The following is a 17,610-nucleotide window of genomic DNA, read 5'->3' as shown; positions in this document are numbered from 1 at the left end:
CTTTCCTGATAACATGTCCTAAGTATGTAGGATGAAGCCTCGCCATCCTTGCTTCCAAGGAGCACTCTGGGTGTACTTCTTCCAAGACGGATTTGTTTGTTCTTCTGGCAGTCCATGGTACATTCAGTATTCTTTGTCAATTCTTCTTTGGTCTTCCTTATTCATTGTCCAGCTTTTGTGTGCCTATGAGGCCACTGAGAATACCATGACTTGGGTCAGGTGCATTGCAGTCCTCAAAGTGACGTCTTTGCTTTTTAACACTTGAAAGAGGTCTTTTGCAGCAGCTTTGCCCAATGCAATATGTCATCTGATTTCTTCACTGTGGCTTCCATGGGTGTTGACTGTGGATCCAAGTAAAATGATATCTTTGACAACTTCAGTATTTTCTCCATTTATCAAGATGTTGCTCATTGTTCCAACTGTAGAAATTTTTCTTTCCTTTATGTTGAGGGGTAATCCATACTGAAGGCTGTAGTCTTTGATCTTCATCAGTAAGTACTTCAAGTCCTCTTCTCTTTCAGCAAGCAAGGTTTGTTATCTGCATATCAAACCTATCCTAACTTACTATAAAATCACCAATATACTGCAAGCTCTTAGACTTGCATCTGTACAGACTCCTTTTGTTTTTAAAACCTGTTTATCCCACTCTCTATCATTAAGATTTACTCTCTACTCACCAAAAGGGTAAGGTAGTATCTATTAAGTGATATCCATTCTCTCTCTCAAGAATTATCAACATTTTAAGTCCTTCCTGCAGTGCAGTGGTTAGGAGCTTGGGCTCAAAAGCCACACTGCCTGGATTAGAATTCTGGCTCTGCTTCCTTCTGTGCTGTGTGACTTTGAGCAAGTTAATCTGCCTCAGTTTCTCATCTTTAAAATGGGCGTAATAAGGGTACCTACCTCATAAAGCTGCCACTTGCCTGTCAAGTTTGTCGTACTGTGGAGGCTTGCAAGTTGCTCTAATGCTGGAAGCTATGCCAGTGGTATCTTAAATACCAGCAGGGTCAACCATGGTGGACAGGTTTCAGTGGAGTTTCTAGACTAAGGTAGACTAGGAAGAAGGATCTGTTTGTCTACTTCTAGCATAGTGCCAAAAGATGAGCCCCTCAGCTTGGAAGGCACTCAAAATACTACTGGAGAGCAGCTGCCTCCCCAGCGTAGAGTTGACCTTGCTGATGTGGCAGGACTCAAAATGAGAAGTAGTAGCTGCAAACATCCACTAATAATAGGAATATGCAATGTATGAAGTATAAATCTAGGAAAATTGGAAGTCATCAAAAATGAAATGGAATGTATAAAGATCAATAATATCCTAGGCATTAGTGAGCTGAAATGGACTGGTATGGGCCATTTTGAATCAGGCAATCATATGGTCTACTATGCCAGAAGTGACAGACTGAAGAGGAATACTGTCACACTCATGGTCAGAAAGAACATCTCAAGATGTATCCTGGAGTACAACGCAGTCAGTGACAGAATAATATGCCTACAAGGACGACCAGTCAATACCCTATTATGCAAATTTACACACCAACCACTAATGCCAAAGATGAAGAAATTGAAGATTTTTACCAATTTCTGTAGTCTGAAATCGATCAAACATGCAATCAAGATGCACTGATAATTACTGGTGATTGGAATGCAGAAGTTGGAAATAAAGAAGGGTTGGTAGTTGGAAAATATGGCCTTGATGACAGAAACAACGCCAGAGATCGTATGGTAGAACAATGACTTACTCATTGCAAATGCCTATTGTCAGTAACAAATAATGACTATGCACGTGGACCTCACTGGACAGAATACACAAGAATCAAATTGACTACACCTGTGGAAAGAGATGATGAAGAAACTCAGTATCATCAGTCAGAACAAGGCGAGGGGGCTGACTGTGGAACAGACCATCAATTGTTCATATGCAAATGCAAGTTGAAGTTGAATTAAAACAAGTCCATGAGAGCCAAAATATGGCCTTGAGTATATCCCACCTGAATTTAGAGACCATCTCAACAACAGATTTGATGCATTGAACACTAATGACCTAAGAGCAGACGAGTTGTGGGATGACATCAAAGACATGATATATATGAAGAAAGAGGCCATTAAAAAGAAAGAAAAGACCAAAGTGGATGTCATAAGAGACTCTAAAACTTGCTCTTGAATGCAGAGTAGCTAAAGCATATGGAAGAAATGATGAAGTAAAAGAGCTGAACAAAAGATTTCAAAGGACGGCTTGAGAAGACAAAGTACTATAATGAAATTTGGAAAGTCCTGGAGTTAGAAAACCAAAAGGGAAGAACACACCCAGCAATTCTCAAGCTGAAAGAACTGAAGAAAAAATTCAAGGCTCGAGTTGCAATACTGAAGGATTCTGTGGGCAAAATATTGAATGACACAGAAAGCATCAAAAGAAGAATGAAGGAATACACAGAGTTGCTGGCCAAAAAGAACTGATCAACGTTCAACCATTTCAGGAGGCAGCGTATCATGGAGAACTGATGGTACTGAAGGAAGAAGTCCAAGCTGTACTGAAGGTGAGGAAAAAGGCTCCAGAATTGACAGAATACCAACCGAGATGTTTCAGCAAGTGGATGCAACACTGGAAGTGCTCACTTGTCTATGCCAAGAAATTTGGAAGACAGCTACCTGGCCAACAGACCATATTTTTGCCCATTCCAAAGGTGATCCAACAGAATGTGAAATTTACTGAACAATACCATTAACATCACATGCAAGTAAAATTTTACTGAAGATCATTCAAAAATGTCTGTGGCAGTACATCGACAGGGAACTGCCAGAAATTCAAGCTGGATTCAGAAGAGGATGTGGAACAACGGATATCACTGATAGCGTCAGATGGATCTTAGCTGAAAGCAGAGGATACCAGAAAGATGCTTACCTATGTTTTATTGACTATGCAAAAGCATTCAACTGCATGGGTCACAACAAATTATGGATAACATTTCGAAGAATGGGAATTCCAGAACACTTAATTGTGCTCAGGTGCAACCTGAATGTAGACCAAGAGGCAGTCATTCTAACAGAACAAGGGGATGCTGCATGGTTGAAAATCAGGAAAGGTGTGCATCAGGGTTGTATACTTTCAAAATATTTATTCAATCTTTATGCTGAGTGGAAACCCTGGTGGTGTAGTGGTTAAGTACTACAGCTGCTAACCAAGAGGTCAGCAGTTTGAATTCGCCAGGCGCTCCTTGTAAACTCTATGGGGCAGCTCTACTCTGTCTTATGGGGTCGCTATGAGTCGGAATTGACTCGACGCCTGTGGGTTTGGTTTTGGGGTTTATGCTGAGCAAATAATCCAAGAAGCTGGAGGAACACTCATTAACAACCTATGGTATCCAGATGACACAACCTTACTTGCTGAAAGAGAAGGGGACTTTGAAGTGCTTACTGATGAAGACAAAAGACTACAGCCTTCGTATGGATTACAACTCAATATATATAAAAAAAAATCCTCACAACTAGACCAATAAGCAACATCATGATAAATGGAGAAAATACTGAAGTTGTCAAGGATTTCATTCTACTTGGATCCACAATCAACACCCATGGAAGCAGCAGTGAAGAAATCAAACAACATATTGCATTGGGCAAATCTGCTACAAAAGACCTCTTTCAAGTGTTAAAAAACAAAGATGTCACTGTGAGGTGTGCCTGACCCCAGCCATAGTATTCTCAATTGCCTCAAGTGCATATGAAACCTGGACAATGAATAAGGAACACTGGAGAACAATCAACGCCTTTGAATTACGGTGCTGGCGAAGAGTACTGAATATACCATAGACTGCCAGAAGGAACAAATTTGTCTTGGAACAAGTAGACCCAGAAGGCTCCTTAAAAGTGAGGATGGCAAGACTTTGTCTCCCCTATTTTGAATGTGTTATCAGGAGGGATCAGTCACTGGAGACTGCTTGGTAAAGTAGAGGGTCAGTAAAAAACAGGAAGACCCTCAATGAGATGGACTGACACAGTGGCTGCAACAGTGGGCTCAAACATAACGATTGTGAGGATGGTGCAGGTGGGCAGCGTTTCGTTCTGTTGTACACAGGGTCACTATGAGTCGAAACTAACCCTAAGACACCTAACAACAACAACACAACCACTCATAAAGTAATAGTGAGGATTCAGTGAGTTAAATAGTGCACTCAACAAATGTTAACTATTATTTTCATTTACCTTTCAGTCTTACACTAAAGGTAGAAAGATAATCAGATAATGTTCTATATCTAGTGAATCATCCATTTGTTATGGGTATTTCTGCCTTGTATGTGTGCATCAAACATTTTGTTTCCTTCGCTCATAAAATATGATGTAAACAGGGCTAGTGTGTTTTCAGTTCTATGTGTGTTAGTTCTATCATGTTAGGTGCAAGTATGACTTTATAACTGTCTTTATTCAGAGATAATGTATAGTTTAGGGAGATGTGTATAGGTGCTAAGTTGACCAGGGGTGGACTGTGATGGTTAAGGTTGTACGTCAACTTGGCTGGGCCGTGATTCTCAGCGGTTTGGTAGTTAGGATGTAGTTTCGCAATCGTATAATGATGTGATCAACTCCATACTGAGATCTGATACAATGTGATCACCTCCATGATGGGATTTGCTGTGAGTAACCAATCAGCTGAAAGGGAGTTTTATTGCAAGTGTAGCCTCTATCCAAGGAGGTGGGCTTTCTGACAAAGCTCGTGGGCTTTTGCTTGCTCTGGATCCTGCAGCTGGCTCCTGTTCATCTGACCTCCACTTCTTGGGACTTGAGCTAACAGCTTACCTGCCGCCTTGCCTGCTGATCTTGGGTTTCGTTGGTCTTTGCAGCATGTGAGCCAGAGCCCTGCTGTCTGAGTTGCCGATCTTGGGTTGGCCGGCCCCTGTGGCTACGTGAATCAGGAGAAGCCTCCAGCCTGACCCATGGACTTGGGATGTTTCAGCCTCTACAATTGCACGAGCCATTTCCTTAATATAAATCTCTCTCTATTTATATTTATATGTTTACTGGTTTTGCTTCTCTAGAGAACCGAGCCTGAGATACATTCATACCAAATGTTTAAAAAAATTGAAAGATATTCTGGCGAAAAAATAAGACCAGGTTAGAAGACAATGTTACCTTTAGTAATGTTGCCAGGACATAATGCTGTAGCTCTGCATTGTGAATTCGGATAGAACCACCTCCTATCTCACTGCCATTTAAAACCAAGTCATAGTGTTGGCTACGGACCTAGAAGAGTCATACAGACTTCATGTTAGAATTTCTGTCCCATAGGTTAAAGACACTATTGCTACTTAGGGGCAATGTATTAACTACTGGTTCAAATGCAACAATTTCTTGTGGGGCATCCCGTACTGGCTCAGACCATGAAATCTGAAGATCTCTGCCTTTATTTACATATTCCCTTTTTATTTGGAAGTATAAATATGGTACCTTTTCAGGCTCAGTGTATAAGAGGTGGATGTCACTGGGGTGAGGAGCAGTAAAAGGGTGGTGGGCTGATTCCAGCTCTCCAGGATTTTCCTCCTTGGGAAGGAAGAGTGGGAAATCTACCACCCAAAGAAAAGAGAATAGAGCTGGATCACGGAGCACCACTCCTCTTGCTTCCAGAAGGTCAGCACATTCCAGTCGTAATTTTCCCAATAAAGAGCACTGCAAACAGAAGACACAAACATTGAATTGACTGCTGTGACAGAGTAGGCACCTGCAGTACAGTGAATTACTTAATACGGTCCTTCTAGTCATGCACGGTCTTGTTACTCCCACAAAATGACTAGGTGGGGCTATGCAAATAAGGTGCTGGTGGCCCACCAAGGGGACTGGAAAGCTTGCTAACAATGCAAATAAGGTGTTCCATAAGGTGTATGGAACCCTAATGAGGGGACTGGTCAGTTCTGCCATTGTGGTAGGCTTAAAAAGAGAGCCCATCCCAGAGCAGAGAGGGGAACTCACTACCATCAAGAAAGAAAAGCTGGGAGTGGAATGTGTCCTTCGGAGCTGGGGGTCCCTGTGCTGAGAACCTTCTAGAACCAGGAGAGAGAGAGCAGTAACACTGGACATGGTGCAAGACAGCAAGAAGCAGTGGCAGAGAAACAGCGACAGCAGAACCAGGAGCCTGGCATGAGATGGTATGGTCGGCTTCCCAGGCCATGCAGCAAGGCAGCTATAGTGAGTGTGCTGACCCACAGAGTGAGAGAACTGAGAGCCTTTGGGCAAGAGGCTTCCTGATGGAGTGGGGTTCCTCTGGGCACTTATCCACAGACCTAAAGAGCTTTGTAACACTTGTCGGAGCAGGGCAGAGGCCAGGCCTGCACAGGGCTGAGGCCTGAGGGAAGAGGTCCGTCCTGCGGGGCTGAGAGCTCTGTCTTCAGGGGGCCAAGAGGAGCCCTGCACAGTGGAGAGGAGTTCAAAGAGCTGTCCTGCACTGAAGGAGGGCGACTTTGCCTACATGCTTCCTATTATGGATTGAATTGTGTCCCCTCAAAATGTGTGTCAAACTGGCTAGGTCATGATTCCCAGTATGGTGTGATGGTCCATCATTTTGTCATCTGATGTGATTTTCCTATGTGTTGTAAATCCTACCTTTATGATATTAATGAGGCAGAATTAGAGGTAGTTATGTTAATGAGGTAGGACTCAATCTACAAGATCAGGTTGTATCTTGAGTCAATCTCTTTTGAGATATAAAAGAGAAGTGAGAAGAGAGACAGAGGGACCTCATGCCACCATGAATGAAAAACCTGCAGGGAAGTGTGTCCTTTGGACCTGGGGTCTCCTAGACCAAGGGAAAACTGATGACAAGGACCTTCCCCCAGAGCTGACCGGGAGAGAAAGCCTTCCCCTGGAGCTGACACCCTGAATTCGAACTTCTAGCCTCCTAGACTGTGAGAGAATAAATTTCTCTTTGTTAAAGCCACCCATTTGTGGTATTTCTGTTACAGCAGCACCAGATAACCAAGACACTTCCTGATCCTGAGTTATATCCTGTTGATCCTGACCCTAAGTTGTAGCCTGTCCCTAATAACTGTGAGTATGGTCTGTGAGTTCTGTGTGGCCATTATAATGAATTATCGAATCCAGCAGAGAAGTACAGAGTGCTCTGGGAGGGACGGCTGGTGTCAGAATTAGCAAAATGGTTGGAGAGAGGAGGTGTGTCTAACCTCCACTTCATAAGCTTCAGCCTTGGGCTGATGCTAATCTTGATTCTCCCTCTTCCCCCTTGTTAAGTTAGAAAAAGATCTCCGATGACACCTCCACCATGTCCTTAAAGCACCAAATGACAGAAGCTTGGGCTATGAAGCCAGGCCTTTCTCTGATAAAGGACTAGGCAAAAATAGAGAAGAAGCTCTTTGCCTGTCAGTAGACAAAGATCTGATGATGCTCTGACTACAACATGGTTGAGAATGATTTTTAGATTATCAGACTCAGCCCAATGGCTTGCCATCTGATATCACAGTGATTAATAACACAGGTGTCAGAGCTTGGTAGACCTCAGTCTGAATCTCAGTCTGGATATTTACTGACTTCTCTACATCTCTATAAGGCCCTGCACCTCTTTCCATAGTAAAATGGGGATAAGAAATACCAATTCCAAAAGATTGCTGTGAGGATTAAACAAGGTAAGGAATGTGTCTTAGTTATCTAGTGCTGCTATAACAGAAATACCACAAAAGGGTGGCTTCAACAAACAGTAATTTATCTTCTCACAATTTAGGAGGCTAGAAGTCCAAACGTAGGGTGTCGCCTCTAGGGGAAGGTCTTCTCTCTCCTGTCGGCTCTGGGGGAAGGTCCTTGTCTCTTCAGCTTCTATTCCTTGGCTTCTTGGCGATCTTTTTATGACATGGCATCTATCTTCCCCTATCTCTGCTCACTTCTCTGTCCTAATCTGCTTTTTTAATATCTCAAAGGTGGCTGGCTTAAAACACAGCCCACACCGATATGGCCTCTTAACATAACAAAGAAAACCCATTCCCAAATGGGAATATAACCACAGGTATAAAAACAAAAAATCAAATTTGTTGCCATCGAGTCGATTCTGACTCATAGCGTCCCTATAGGACAGAGTAGAACTGCCCCGTACAGTTTCCAAGGAGAGCCTGGTGGATTCGAACTGCTGACCTCTTGGTTAGCAGTCATAGCTCTTAACCACTATGCCATCAGGGTTTCCACCACAGGTATAGGGGTTAAGATTTACAACACATATTTTGGGGGGATATAGTTCAACCCGTAACTGTACATAAGGTGCAGGATGTGACAAATTATGTGAATGGCAGCTATTATGATGATTTCCTCACTGCTCCTGAAGGGCTGTGGTTAGGATTTGATGAATGGGTGGCACAGAGTTAATGTCGGCTGTTATCAGAGAAGCAGTATGGACTGGAGGTTAACTTAGGAGGCTGAATTGTGAAACTAGACTTTGTGGGTTAGAAACCTAGCTCCTCCACCTCCCAGTGGCCTGAGTGTGAGCACATTTTTGAACTATGGGCCTCAGTTTTCTTATCTTTAAAGTCATAACAGTATCAGTACTTCTCTTATAGTGTTGGCATATGGATTAAATGAGCTAACGTGTACAAAGTGCTTAGAACAGAGCTTAGCAAACCAGGAGGGCTCAGTATGCTGTGCAGGACTTCCCTGAGAAAGCGCAGAAAAGAGAACATGCCTGAAGACATGTAGAGGATGTCACTTTGTGGCCCATTCGATCTTACATGTAAATATCCACGGAGGGTACCTTTGCACTGAGACATTTTCAAAATGTTGATGTTATTCCTTGTAAATCTGACTTCCGGCTTCCTTTCAAGGAAAGCCTGATAGGAATTAGGGCCATACCTCCCTGAGAAAGCAGCACCAGCGTTTTTGGTTCATACTAGGGGAAAGTCCAATAGTCAATTTGCTGCAGGATTTTTATATAAAACAAAATCCCAAGTTATTAAAAAAAAAAAAATACACTAACAATAAAAGGGGAAGGGAAAAACATATAGCTTGGATGCTGAACTCTGAAAAATTTCCCTTGGAAGAAACAATGATAAATATAGTGCAAATATAAATTAGAAGAATGACCTTGATAAAATACAAATTAGAAACCAGGTTATAGTAAAGAGCAAGAATGAATTTATATCACGCACAATATTTTCAAAATTCATGTCTGACTTTTGTACCACACTTTTGTATATTTCACAATGATTGCAAAAGCTAAATTCAGTCTTCCAAATAGTCCTGAAGCATGGTGATTTGTCATGCATGGTCTCACTCATCACCAGCCAGCTGCTGCTCTTGAGGAAAAAGGGACCACCAAGGTAGGCCAGGGGTGCCTGCCAGCCCAGCAGCCATCCAGCAGTCTGATCTGTCTCTCCTCATTTTCAGGAATAAGAATACATTATGTACAAGAGCCTGGGACTGCCAAATTTTCTATATCTGCAAAACTTTGAGAGTGAAAGTATTTTTTCATGATTATACAACTAATACCAATAGCTCTGTCCCTAAGGAGCTTTCTAATCAGAGTCAAATTTAATCCATGTAAATAAAGTCAATGGAGGCTGGTGATGAAAAAAGCTCTGGGTAGGTTTTATTCAGTGCGTTATGAAGTACTGAAAGACATGGTATTTATTTACAAAAACTCATGCAGAGCAGCTCCATTTTATAAAATCACCAGTTCCAAGTATGTAGTGTATATGCAGAAGAGGCATTACTCAGCTTCAACAGTACAGGTGTTTGGAGGTATTTCCTCTTACCGTTTCCTTGTGCTCTCCGGCAGTTAAGAGAACCACATCTTCCTCTTGAATTTCCAGTAGTCTGATTAGTCCCAATCTTTGCTCCTCCATTATGGATTTAGCAACTGGAGAATTCCAGTTTCTATTGGCTTTCAGGAAAACAGGTAAGACTTCCTATGATAAAGAAAAAGACTTATTCACCTTTTTAAAAAGGTGAGGTTGATTTCTTTTTTTCCTAAAAGTAGTACAAAGATTTCCTGTCCCCAATACAAGAGAACCTACATGAGATTACCTTGCTGCTTCCCTGGATCCCTTAAAAATAATACTAAAGGAATTTAAAAAAGTAATCCCATCACAACGAAAAAAGCAAAAATGGACAGGCATATCAGCAGATAAGAGATTTCCACAAGTTTCACTGACTGCAAGGGGATGGAATAGGAATGATTAAAGCAGCAAGATGAGGGAAGCTCTGGCCTAGTAAACAATGGAGGTGGCAGCGGCACAAGATGGAACTGATTTTGCCCTAAAGAATCCTGCAGACCTTAGGATTCTTAAGAAGCCATGGGTCTCAGGGTAACAGCCAAGAGCCTAACAATTGACAAAGTGCCCAATAGCCCAGTGCTCTCAACCAGCTTTTAAAAAAAAATTTTGTGCTTTAGGTGAAAGTTTACAGCGCACATTACTTTCTCATTCAAAAATTAATACATAATTGTTTTGTGGCACTGGTTGCAATCCCCACAATGTGTTAGCACTCTTTGCCTTTCCCTTTCCACCCGGGTTTCCCATGTCCATTCATCCAGTTTTCCTGTCCCTTCCTGCCTTCTTGTCCTGCTTTTGGGCAAGTGTTGCCCATTTGGTCTCGTATACTTGACTGAACTAAGAAGCATGTTCCTAACGTGTTATTGTTTGTTCCATAGGCCTGTCTAATCTTTGGCTGAAAAGTGGACTTTGGGAGTGGCTTCAGTTCTGAATTAGCAGGGTGTCTGAGGGTTATAATCTTGGGGGTTCCTCCAGTCTCTGTCAGACCAGTAAATCTGGTCTTTTTTTGGTGAATTTGAATTTTGTTCTACATCTTTCTCCTGTTCTGTCTGGGGCCCTGTATTGCAATTCCTGTCAGAGCAGTCAATAGTGGTAGCTAGGCACCATCCAGTTCTTCTGGGCTCAGGCTCCAGCTTCTTTTAATGCCTCATTCTTAAATATGAGCAGATAATGGCAATCCCTACACACTGAGGAGAGTCTGCAGCATTAAAAAAAAAAAAAAACAAACAAAGATCAAAATAGAAAAAAATTACCCGAGAGAAGAGATAGTTTAGGGGCCATTACGGATTGACACAATCCCCCTAAAATGTGTTGTAAATCCTAACCTGTATGCCTGTGGTTACAATCCGATTTGGGAAGGGGTTGTCTTTGTTGTTAATGAGGCAGGATTAGTATAGGGTGTGTCTTGAGTCAATCTCTTTTGAGATATAAAAGAGATTAAACAAGTAAGCAGAGCAGAGACGGGGGTAGAGAGTTGCCAAACCACATGAAGACGGCCCCAGAGCAGAAGCTTAAAAGAGACAAGGACTTTTCTCCAGAGCTGGCAGGGGGAGAAGCCCTTCCCCTAAAGCTGGCACACTGAATTCAGACTACTAGCCTCCTAGACTGTGAGAAAATAAATTTATTTGTTAAAGCCACCCATTTGTGAAATTTCTGTTATAGCAGCACAAGATAACTAAGACAGTAGACGTTATCGTTTAAGTTAAAAAAATTGAGATATAATTTACATACCATAAAAATTACCCTTTTAAAGTATAGTTTTTTAAACTTAATTAAAGTGAAATAAAATTAAAAACTCAGTTACACTAGCCCCATTTGAGGTGTACAAAGCTATATATGTATCTAGTAACTACCATACTGGATGATACAGATATAAAATATATCTACCATTACAGAAAGTTCTAACGGTCAGCACTATTTAAAGGCAAACGACTGGTTAATCCAAAATTTTACACTAAGCCAAATTATTAATCAAGCGTGAGGTTTTGAATATAAAGACGTTTTTAGACACGTAAGGGCTAAGAAAGTTTATCTTTCACATGCTTTCCTCAGAAGTTACTTGAGAATATACAATAGCAAAAAATAAGACAGAGAACGATCTGGTACCTAGAAAAAAGAATGGCTGGAACTCAGGAGAGGAATGAAGAAAAGTCTCAGAAAGACAGCTGTGCAGAAGATACAGAGCAACTAGGTGAGGCCTGCATACGTTAGCCTCACTTCTCATTGCAGGAATAGAACAAGCCTAATAAGGATATTGAAAAAAAAAAAAAAAGGCAGTATGTAGATATATATATATATATTTTAATAATATTTTACTGTGTTTTTGGTGAAAGTTCACACAGAAAGTTAGGTACCCATTTGACAATTTCCACACAAATTGATCAATGACAGTTACATTTTTCACATTGTGTTAACATTCTCATCAATTGTGTTCTGGTTATTCCATTTTCAGTACTCTAGAATATTGTCACTATGTGAGAGATAAACTTTCTTAGTCCTTACATGTCTAAATATGTCTTTACGGTTTCCTTGCCCCCTTATCTTCTCATCTTTGCTTTGGATTAAACATTGACCTTTTGGACCCATACAGATTTTTTTTAGTAGAGCACCCATCTAACAGGTAATATTCTTTATTTTGTGCGTCACCTGCTTTTTTGCTGAAAGGTGATCTCAGGGGATAGTTTTGGTTCAAGGTTTAAAGAGCATCTCAGGGAGTCCTCTGGTCTCACATGGTCCAGTTAGTCTGGCCATTTTTAAGAATTTGAGTTTTGTTCTGCATTTTTCTTCCTTTGTAACTATGATCATCTATTGTGCCCCAGGTCAGAGCAGTCAGTGGTATTAGTATCATGGACTGAATTACGTCCCCCCAAAAATGTGTGTATCACATTGGTTAGGCCATGATTCCCAGTACTTTGTGGTGGTCCTCCATTTTGTGATTGTAATTTTATGTTAAAGAAGATTAGGGGTGGAATTGTAACACCCTTACCTCGTCACATCCCTGATCCAGGGTAAAGAGAGTTTCCCTGGGGTATGACCTGCACCACCTTTTACCTCTCAAGAGATAAAAAGAGAAGCTAGCAGAGAGGGGGGACCTCATACCGCCAAGAAAGAAGCACCAGAAGCAGAGCGTGTCCTTTGGACCCGGGGTTCCTATGCAGAGAAGCTCCTAGTCTAGGGCAATATTGACGAAAGGACCTTCCTCCAGAGCCCACAGAGAAAGCAAGCCTTCCTCTGGAGCTGACGCCCTGAATTTGGACTTCTAGCCTACTAGACTGTGAGAAAATAAATTTATCTTGTTAAAGCCATCCACTTGTGGTACTTCTGTTATAGCAGTGCTAGATAACTAAGACAGCTGAGCACCATCTTCTGGTCTCAGGGTAGTTGGGGTCATGGCTTGTGTAGGCTACCAGCATTGTATACTTGTTCTTCTCTGTGACTTTGGTTACCCTCTTACTCTTTTGTCCCTGACAAGTATCTTAGATGGCTACCTGCAAGCTTTTAAGATTCCAGACGCTACTTACTTCACTAGAACGCAGAATGTGAACTTTGTGAATGATATTATGCCAACTGACTGAGCTGTCCCATGAGACTACAGTTCTAAGCTTTCAAACCCTGAAACCCAGTCTTGGAAGGTGTTTGGTTATGTCTGAGGATTATCTCTAGTTGTGTCTTCGATAAATACATATGCTTACCTACATATATCTGTATTTACATGTACATATAGATACTTCTGCATGTGTATACGCGTACCTATCCATATGCATACATGGTCATTAATTATTCCATTTCAGTAAAGACTGTTGCTGAGATTGCATTGTATTTGTAGATCACTTCAGGGAGAACTGACATTTTCACTATATTAAGTATTCCAATCCATGAGGACAGGATGTCTTCCCATTTTTGTAGGACTTTTAGTCTCTCGTAGTAGTGTTTTATAATTTTCATTGTATAAGTCTTTTATGTCTCTGGTTAGGTTAATTCCTAGGTATTTTATTGTTTTGGGGGCAATTGTAAATGGTATTGTTTTCTTGATTTCTTTTTTGGGGTTTTTTCTTTATTAGTGAAAAGGAATCCAACTGATTTTTGTATACTGATCTTGTACCCTGCAATGTTGCTGAATACTTCTATTAGTTCCAGCAGTTTTCTTGTGGACTCTTTAGGGTCTTCTATGTATAGGATCATTTCATCTACAAATAGAGATAGTTTTACTTTTTCTTTTCCCATTTGGGTACCTTTTATTTCTCTTTTTTACCTTATTGCTCTGGCTAGGACTCCAATACAACATTCAGTAAGAGTGGTGATAATAGGCATCCTGGTCTCATTCCCGTTCTCAAAGGGAAGGCCCTCAGTCTTTCTCCATTGAGTATACTAGGTTTTGCATATATGCTGTTGGTTATATAGAGAAATTTCCCTTCTAGTCCTATTTTGCTGAGGATTTTTATTAGGAAAGAGTGTTGAATTTTATCAAACGCCTTTTCTGTATAAATTGATACATAATTATATTGTTCTTTTCCTTTATTTATGTGGTGGATTACATTGATTGATTTTCTAATGTTCACCCACCCTTGTAATCCTGGTATAAATCCCACTTGATCATGGTGCATAACATTTTTGATATGTTGCTGAATTCTGTTGGCTGGAACTTTGTTGAAACTTTTTACATCTATGTTCACAAGGTATATGGGTCTGTAATTTTCTTTTTTTGTGATGTCTCTGCCTGGTTTAGGTATCAGGGTTACGCTGGCTTCTTAGAAAAGAGTTCTTCCCTCTTCTGTTTTTGAAGAGACCGAGTAGAACTGGTGTCAAATCTTCTCTGAATGTTTGGTAGAATTCTCCAGTGTAGCCATCTGGTCCTCGGCTTTTTTTGTTGTTGTTGGCAGTTTTTTGGTAACATCTTCAGTCTTTTTCTTTTTGCTTTGGGTTAATGAGTCTGTTTAGATGTTCTACTTCTGTTTGTGCCAGTAGTTTAGGTAGGTTGTGTTTCCAGGAATTTGTCCATTTCACCCAGGTTTTCAATTTTGTTGGGAGTATGATTTTTCATAGTAATCTGTTATGGTCCTTTTTATTTTGTTTGGATTGGTTGTAATGTCTCCAGTTTCATTTCTTAATTTGGTTATTTGCCTTCTCTGGTCTTTTTCTTTTGTCAGTCTAGCCAGTGGTTTGTCTATTCTTTCTATTGTTTTTCTATTTTCTGTTTCATTTATTTCTACCCTGATTTTTACTATTTCCTTTTTACTGGTAGCTCTTGGCTTCTTTTGCTCTTCCTTTTCTATTTGTTCAAGTTGTTGGTTTAGGTTATTGATTTTAGAACTTCCTTTTTTTTAATGTAGGCATTTATTGCTATGAATTTCCCTCTGAGTACTGCTTTTGCTGTGTCCCTAAGGTTTTGATGTTTTCATTTTAGTTTGATTCGAAGAATTAAATTTCACTTTTGATTTCTTCTATGACTCAATACTTTTTTAGTGGTGTATTATTTAGTTTCCAGGTATTCATTTTTTCCCCCTTATTTTTCCTGTTGCTGATTTCTAGTTTCATACTGTCATGGTCCCAGGAGATGTTCTATATGATTTCAATATTTTTAAATTTGTGAAGACTTGTTTTGTGTCCAGAATATGTCTATTCTGGAAAATGTGTATTGTTCTGTTGATGAGTGTTCTACATGTGTCTGTTAGGTCAAATTGGTTTATGGTTTTATTAAGTTCTCAATGTCCTTAATGATCTTTTTAGATGCTCTGTCTAGAACTGAAAGTGTTGTGCTGAAGTCCCCTACTGTTACTGCGGAGTTTTCTATTTCTCCTTTCATATTAGTATTTGTTTCATGTATTTTGGAGCATTGCTGTTAGGTGCATATATATTTATAATTATTAAGTCTTCTTGCCGGATTGACCCTTTTATTATCATGCAATGTTCTTCTTTATTTCTTATAATAGATTTTGATTTAAAGTCTATTTTATCTGATATCAGTATTGCCAACCCTGCTCTTTTTTGTTTGCTGGTTGCATGAAATATTTTTTCCTATCTTTTTTTTCCAGTCTTTTTGTGTCCTTATGTCTACAGTGTGTTTCTTGCAGACAACAAAAGGATGGACCATGTTTTCTTTATCCATTCTGCCACTTTCTGCCTTTTGCATGGGAAGTTTAGACCATTTACATTTAAGGTTATTACTGATAATAAAGTGTCTCCCTCATTCATTATGCTGTTTTTTATATCTTTGCTATTTTTTCTCAGTTGTCTGTTTTTGTTTGTACTTGGCTGCTTTCTTGTGATTAAACTTTTTGCTTTCCTTCTTTTCTTCTGTGTATTTTTTCTTGGTGATTTCTTAGTGGTTATCACACGTTACATTACATATGTTTAACATGTGAACAGATAATATACAACCTTAACATATTAAATTTATTCCTGATATACTCCTGTCTTCCCCATTTCTGTTGGTGAGACTCCATTAACATCATTATACATCCTGTAACTGATAGGTTTCCTTTGTACTTATTTCTTACAAACTTGATGTTGCATTGTTTGCAGGATTGTATCATTGAGTTTATTCACTGAAAGTATCATGTTCTTGGTCTTTACAATTGCTAGTGCTGTTGCGTTTTTTTTTGAGATCTCGCTCTTATTTATTTTTTCTGCATGTATAAACTATTTGTTTAATGCTCTTGCCTTTCCATTTGGAGAACGCCCTTGAATAACATTTGCAGAGCTGGTCTGGTAGTAGCAAATTCCCAGAGCTTCTGTTTATTTGTGAATGTCTTGATGTCCCCCTTGTTTCTGAATGACAACTTTGTTGGGTAAAGAATTCCTGGTTGGCAATTGTTTTTCTAATATTTTATATATGTTGCTCCATTGTCTTCTGGCCTCTAGACTTTCTGGGGAGAAAACTGCACTGATTTTTATGATGGACCCTTAGTATGTTATATCGTGTTTTTCTACTGCTGCTTTCAGAATTCTTTCCTCATCTTTGTTTTCAGGAAATTTTATCAGGCTGTGGCATGGAGTTGATCTTTTTTTATTTCGTCTAATTGGGGTTTGTGTAGCTTCCTATATTTGCAGATTGGTTCTCTGTTCAGGTCTGGGAAATTCTGATTATCTCTTGGAAAATTCTATGTCTTTATTTTGTCATGGTGCTCTGGAATACCAATAATTCTAATGTTAGATTTCTTAACTGAATTCCGTATTTCCATTTGACTTTGTTTGCTTTTGTTCTTTTTTCTTGAGATTTGATAATTCAGTTGTTCTCTTTTCTAGTTCACATATCTGTCTTCTGTTGGCTCTATTGTTCAGTGTTTCTTTTGTTTTTTCTAATTCAGCTGCTTTATTTTTCAGTTTCAGCAGTTCTCTTTGGCCTTTTCCGATGTTTTCAATTTCCTTGTTAAGTCTTTTATTTTGTTCATCCGTTTGTCTCCTGATCTCCGTTAGTTTTATTTCTGTGTGCTTTTTGCTTTCTTTACACATATGTAGCATCACTGTCTGAAAATTTTCTATTTTTTGCATTAACCTGGCCTCCATGGAAGAAACTTCCTCTTCTTCATGTTTTGCTTTTGATTAGTCCTCTTCTCTAGTGATTTTGTGTGTTTTATTATTTTTTGTTGATCTTGGGACAGTCTCTCTCTTTTTTTAATAGTTTAAAATCTGTTTTCTGATTCTGTCAAAATTTTTTCTGGTTATAGTTGGTTCATTTAGCTCTACTATGTTCTCCTAAGAACGGCTAAAGGGCACTCTTATCCTCAGGTTTTTTTCAGTACTGATTCAGGAGCTCTGGGTGCTTGGCTTCTGGAGTTCAGTATACATGTGTGGGGGATTTTAGTTGGCTGCAGACACTGATGTAAATGGTGGCGTTTGGCTTTCCCATGGGGCAAAGATGTGG

At 39.9% G+C, this 17,610-nt stretch overlaps 1 protein-coding gene across 2 annotated transcripts in view; it reads right to left on the bottom strand.

The window, feature by feature from the left end:
* Positions 1-17,610, bottom strand: part of DARS2 (aspartyl-tRNA synthetase 2, mitochondrial) — a 51,201-nt gene that overhangs the window by 11,127 nt on the left and 22,464 nt on the right. For both annotated transcript variants that reach the window (XM_049868229.1, XM_049868230.1), the window contains 3 exons: positions 9,729-9,881; positions 5,434-5,652; positions 5,119-5,229 (listed from right to left, as the gene is read on the bottom strand). In XM_049868229.1, the coding sequence (XP_049724186.1) occupies positions 5,119-5,229; positions 5,434-5,652; positions 9,729-9,881 (483 nt within the window). The remainder of the gene's footprint in view (positions 1-5,118; positions 5,230-5,433; positions 5,653-9,728; positions 9,882-17,610) is intronic.

The sequence above is a fragment of the Elephas maximus genome, chromosome 24, assembly GCF_024166365.1.
Source record: "Elephas maximus indicus isolate mEleMax1 chromosome 24, mEleMax1 primary haplotype, whole genome shotgun sequence".
Classification (NCBI taxonomy): domain Eukaryota; kingdom Metazoa; phylum Chordata; class Mammalia; order Proboscidea; family Elephantidae; genus Elephas; species Elephas maximus.
Note: the sequence above shows the minus strand (reverse complement) of the source record. Positions and strands in the feature narration are given on the sequence as shown.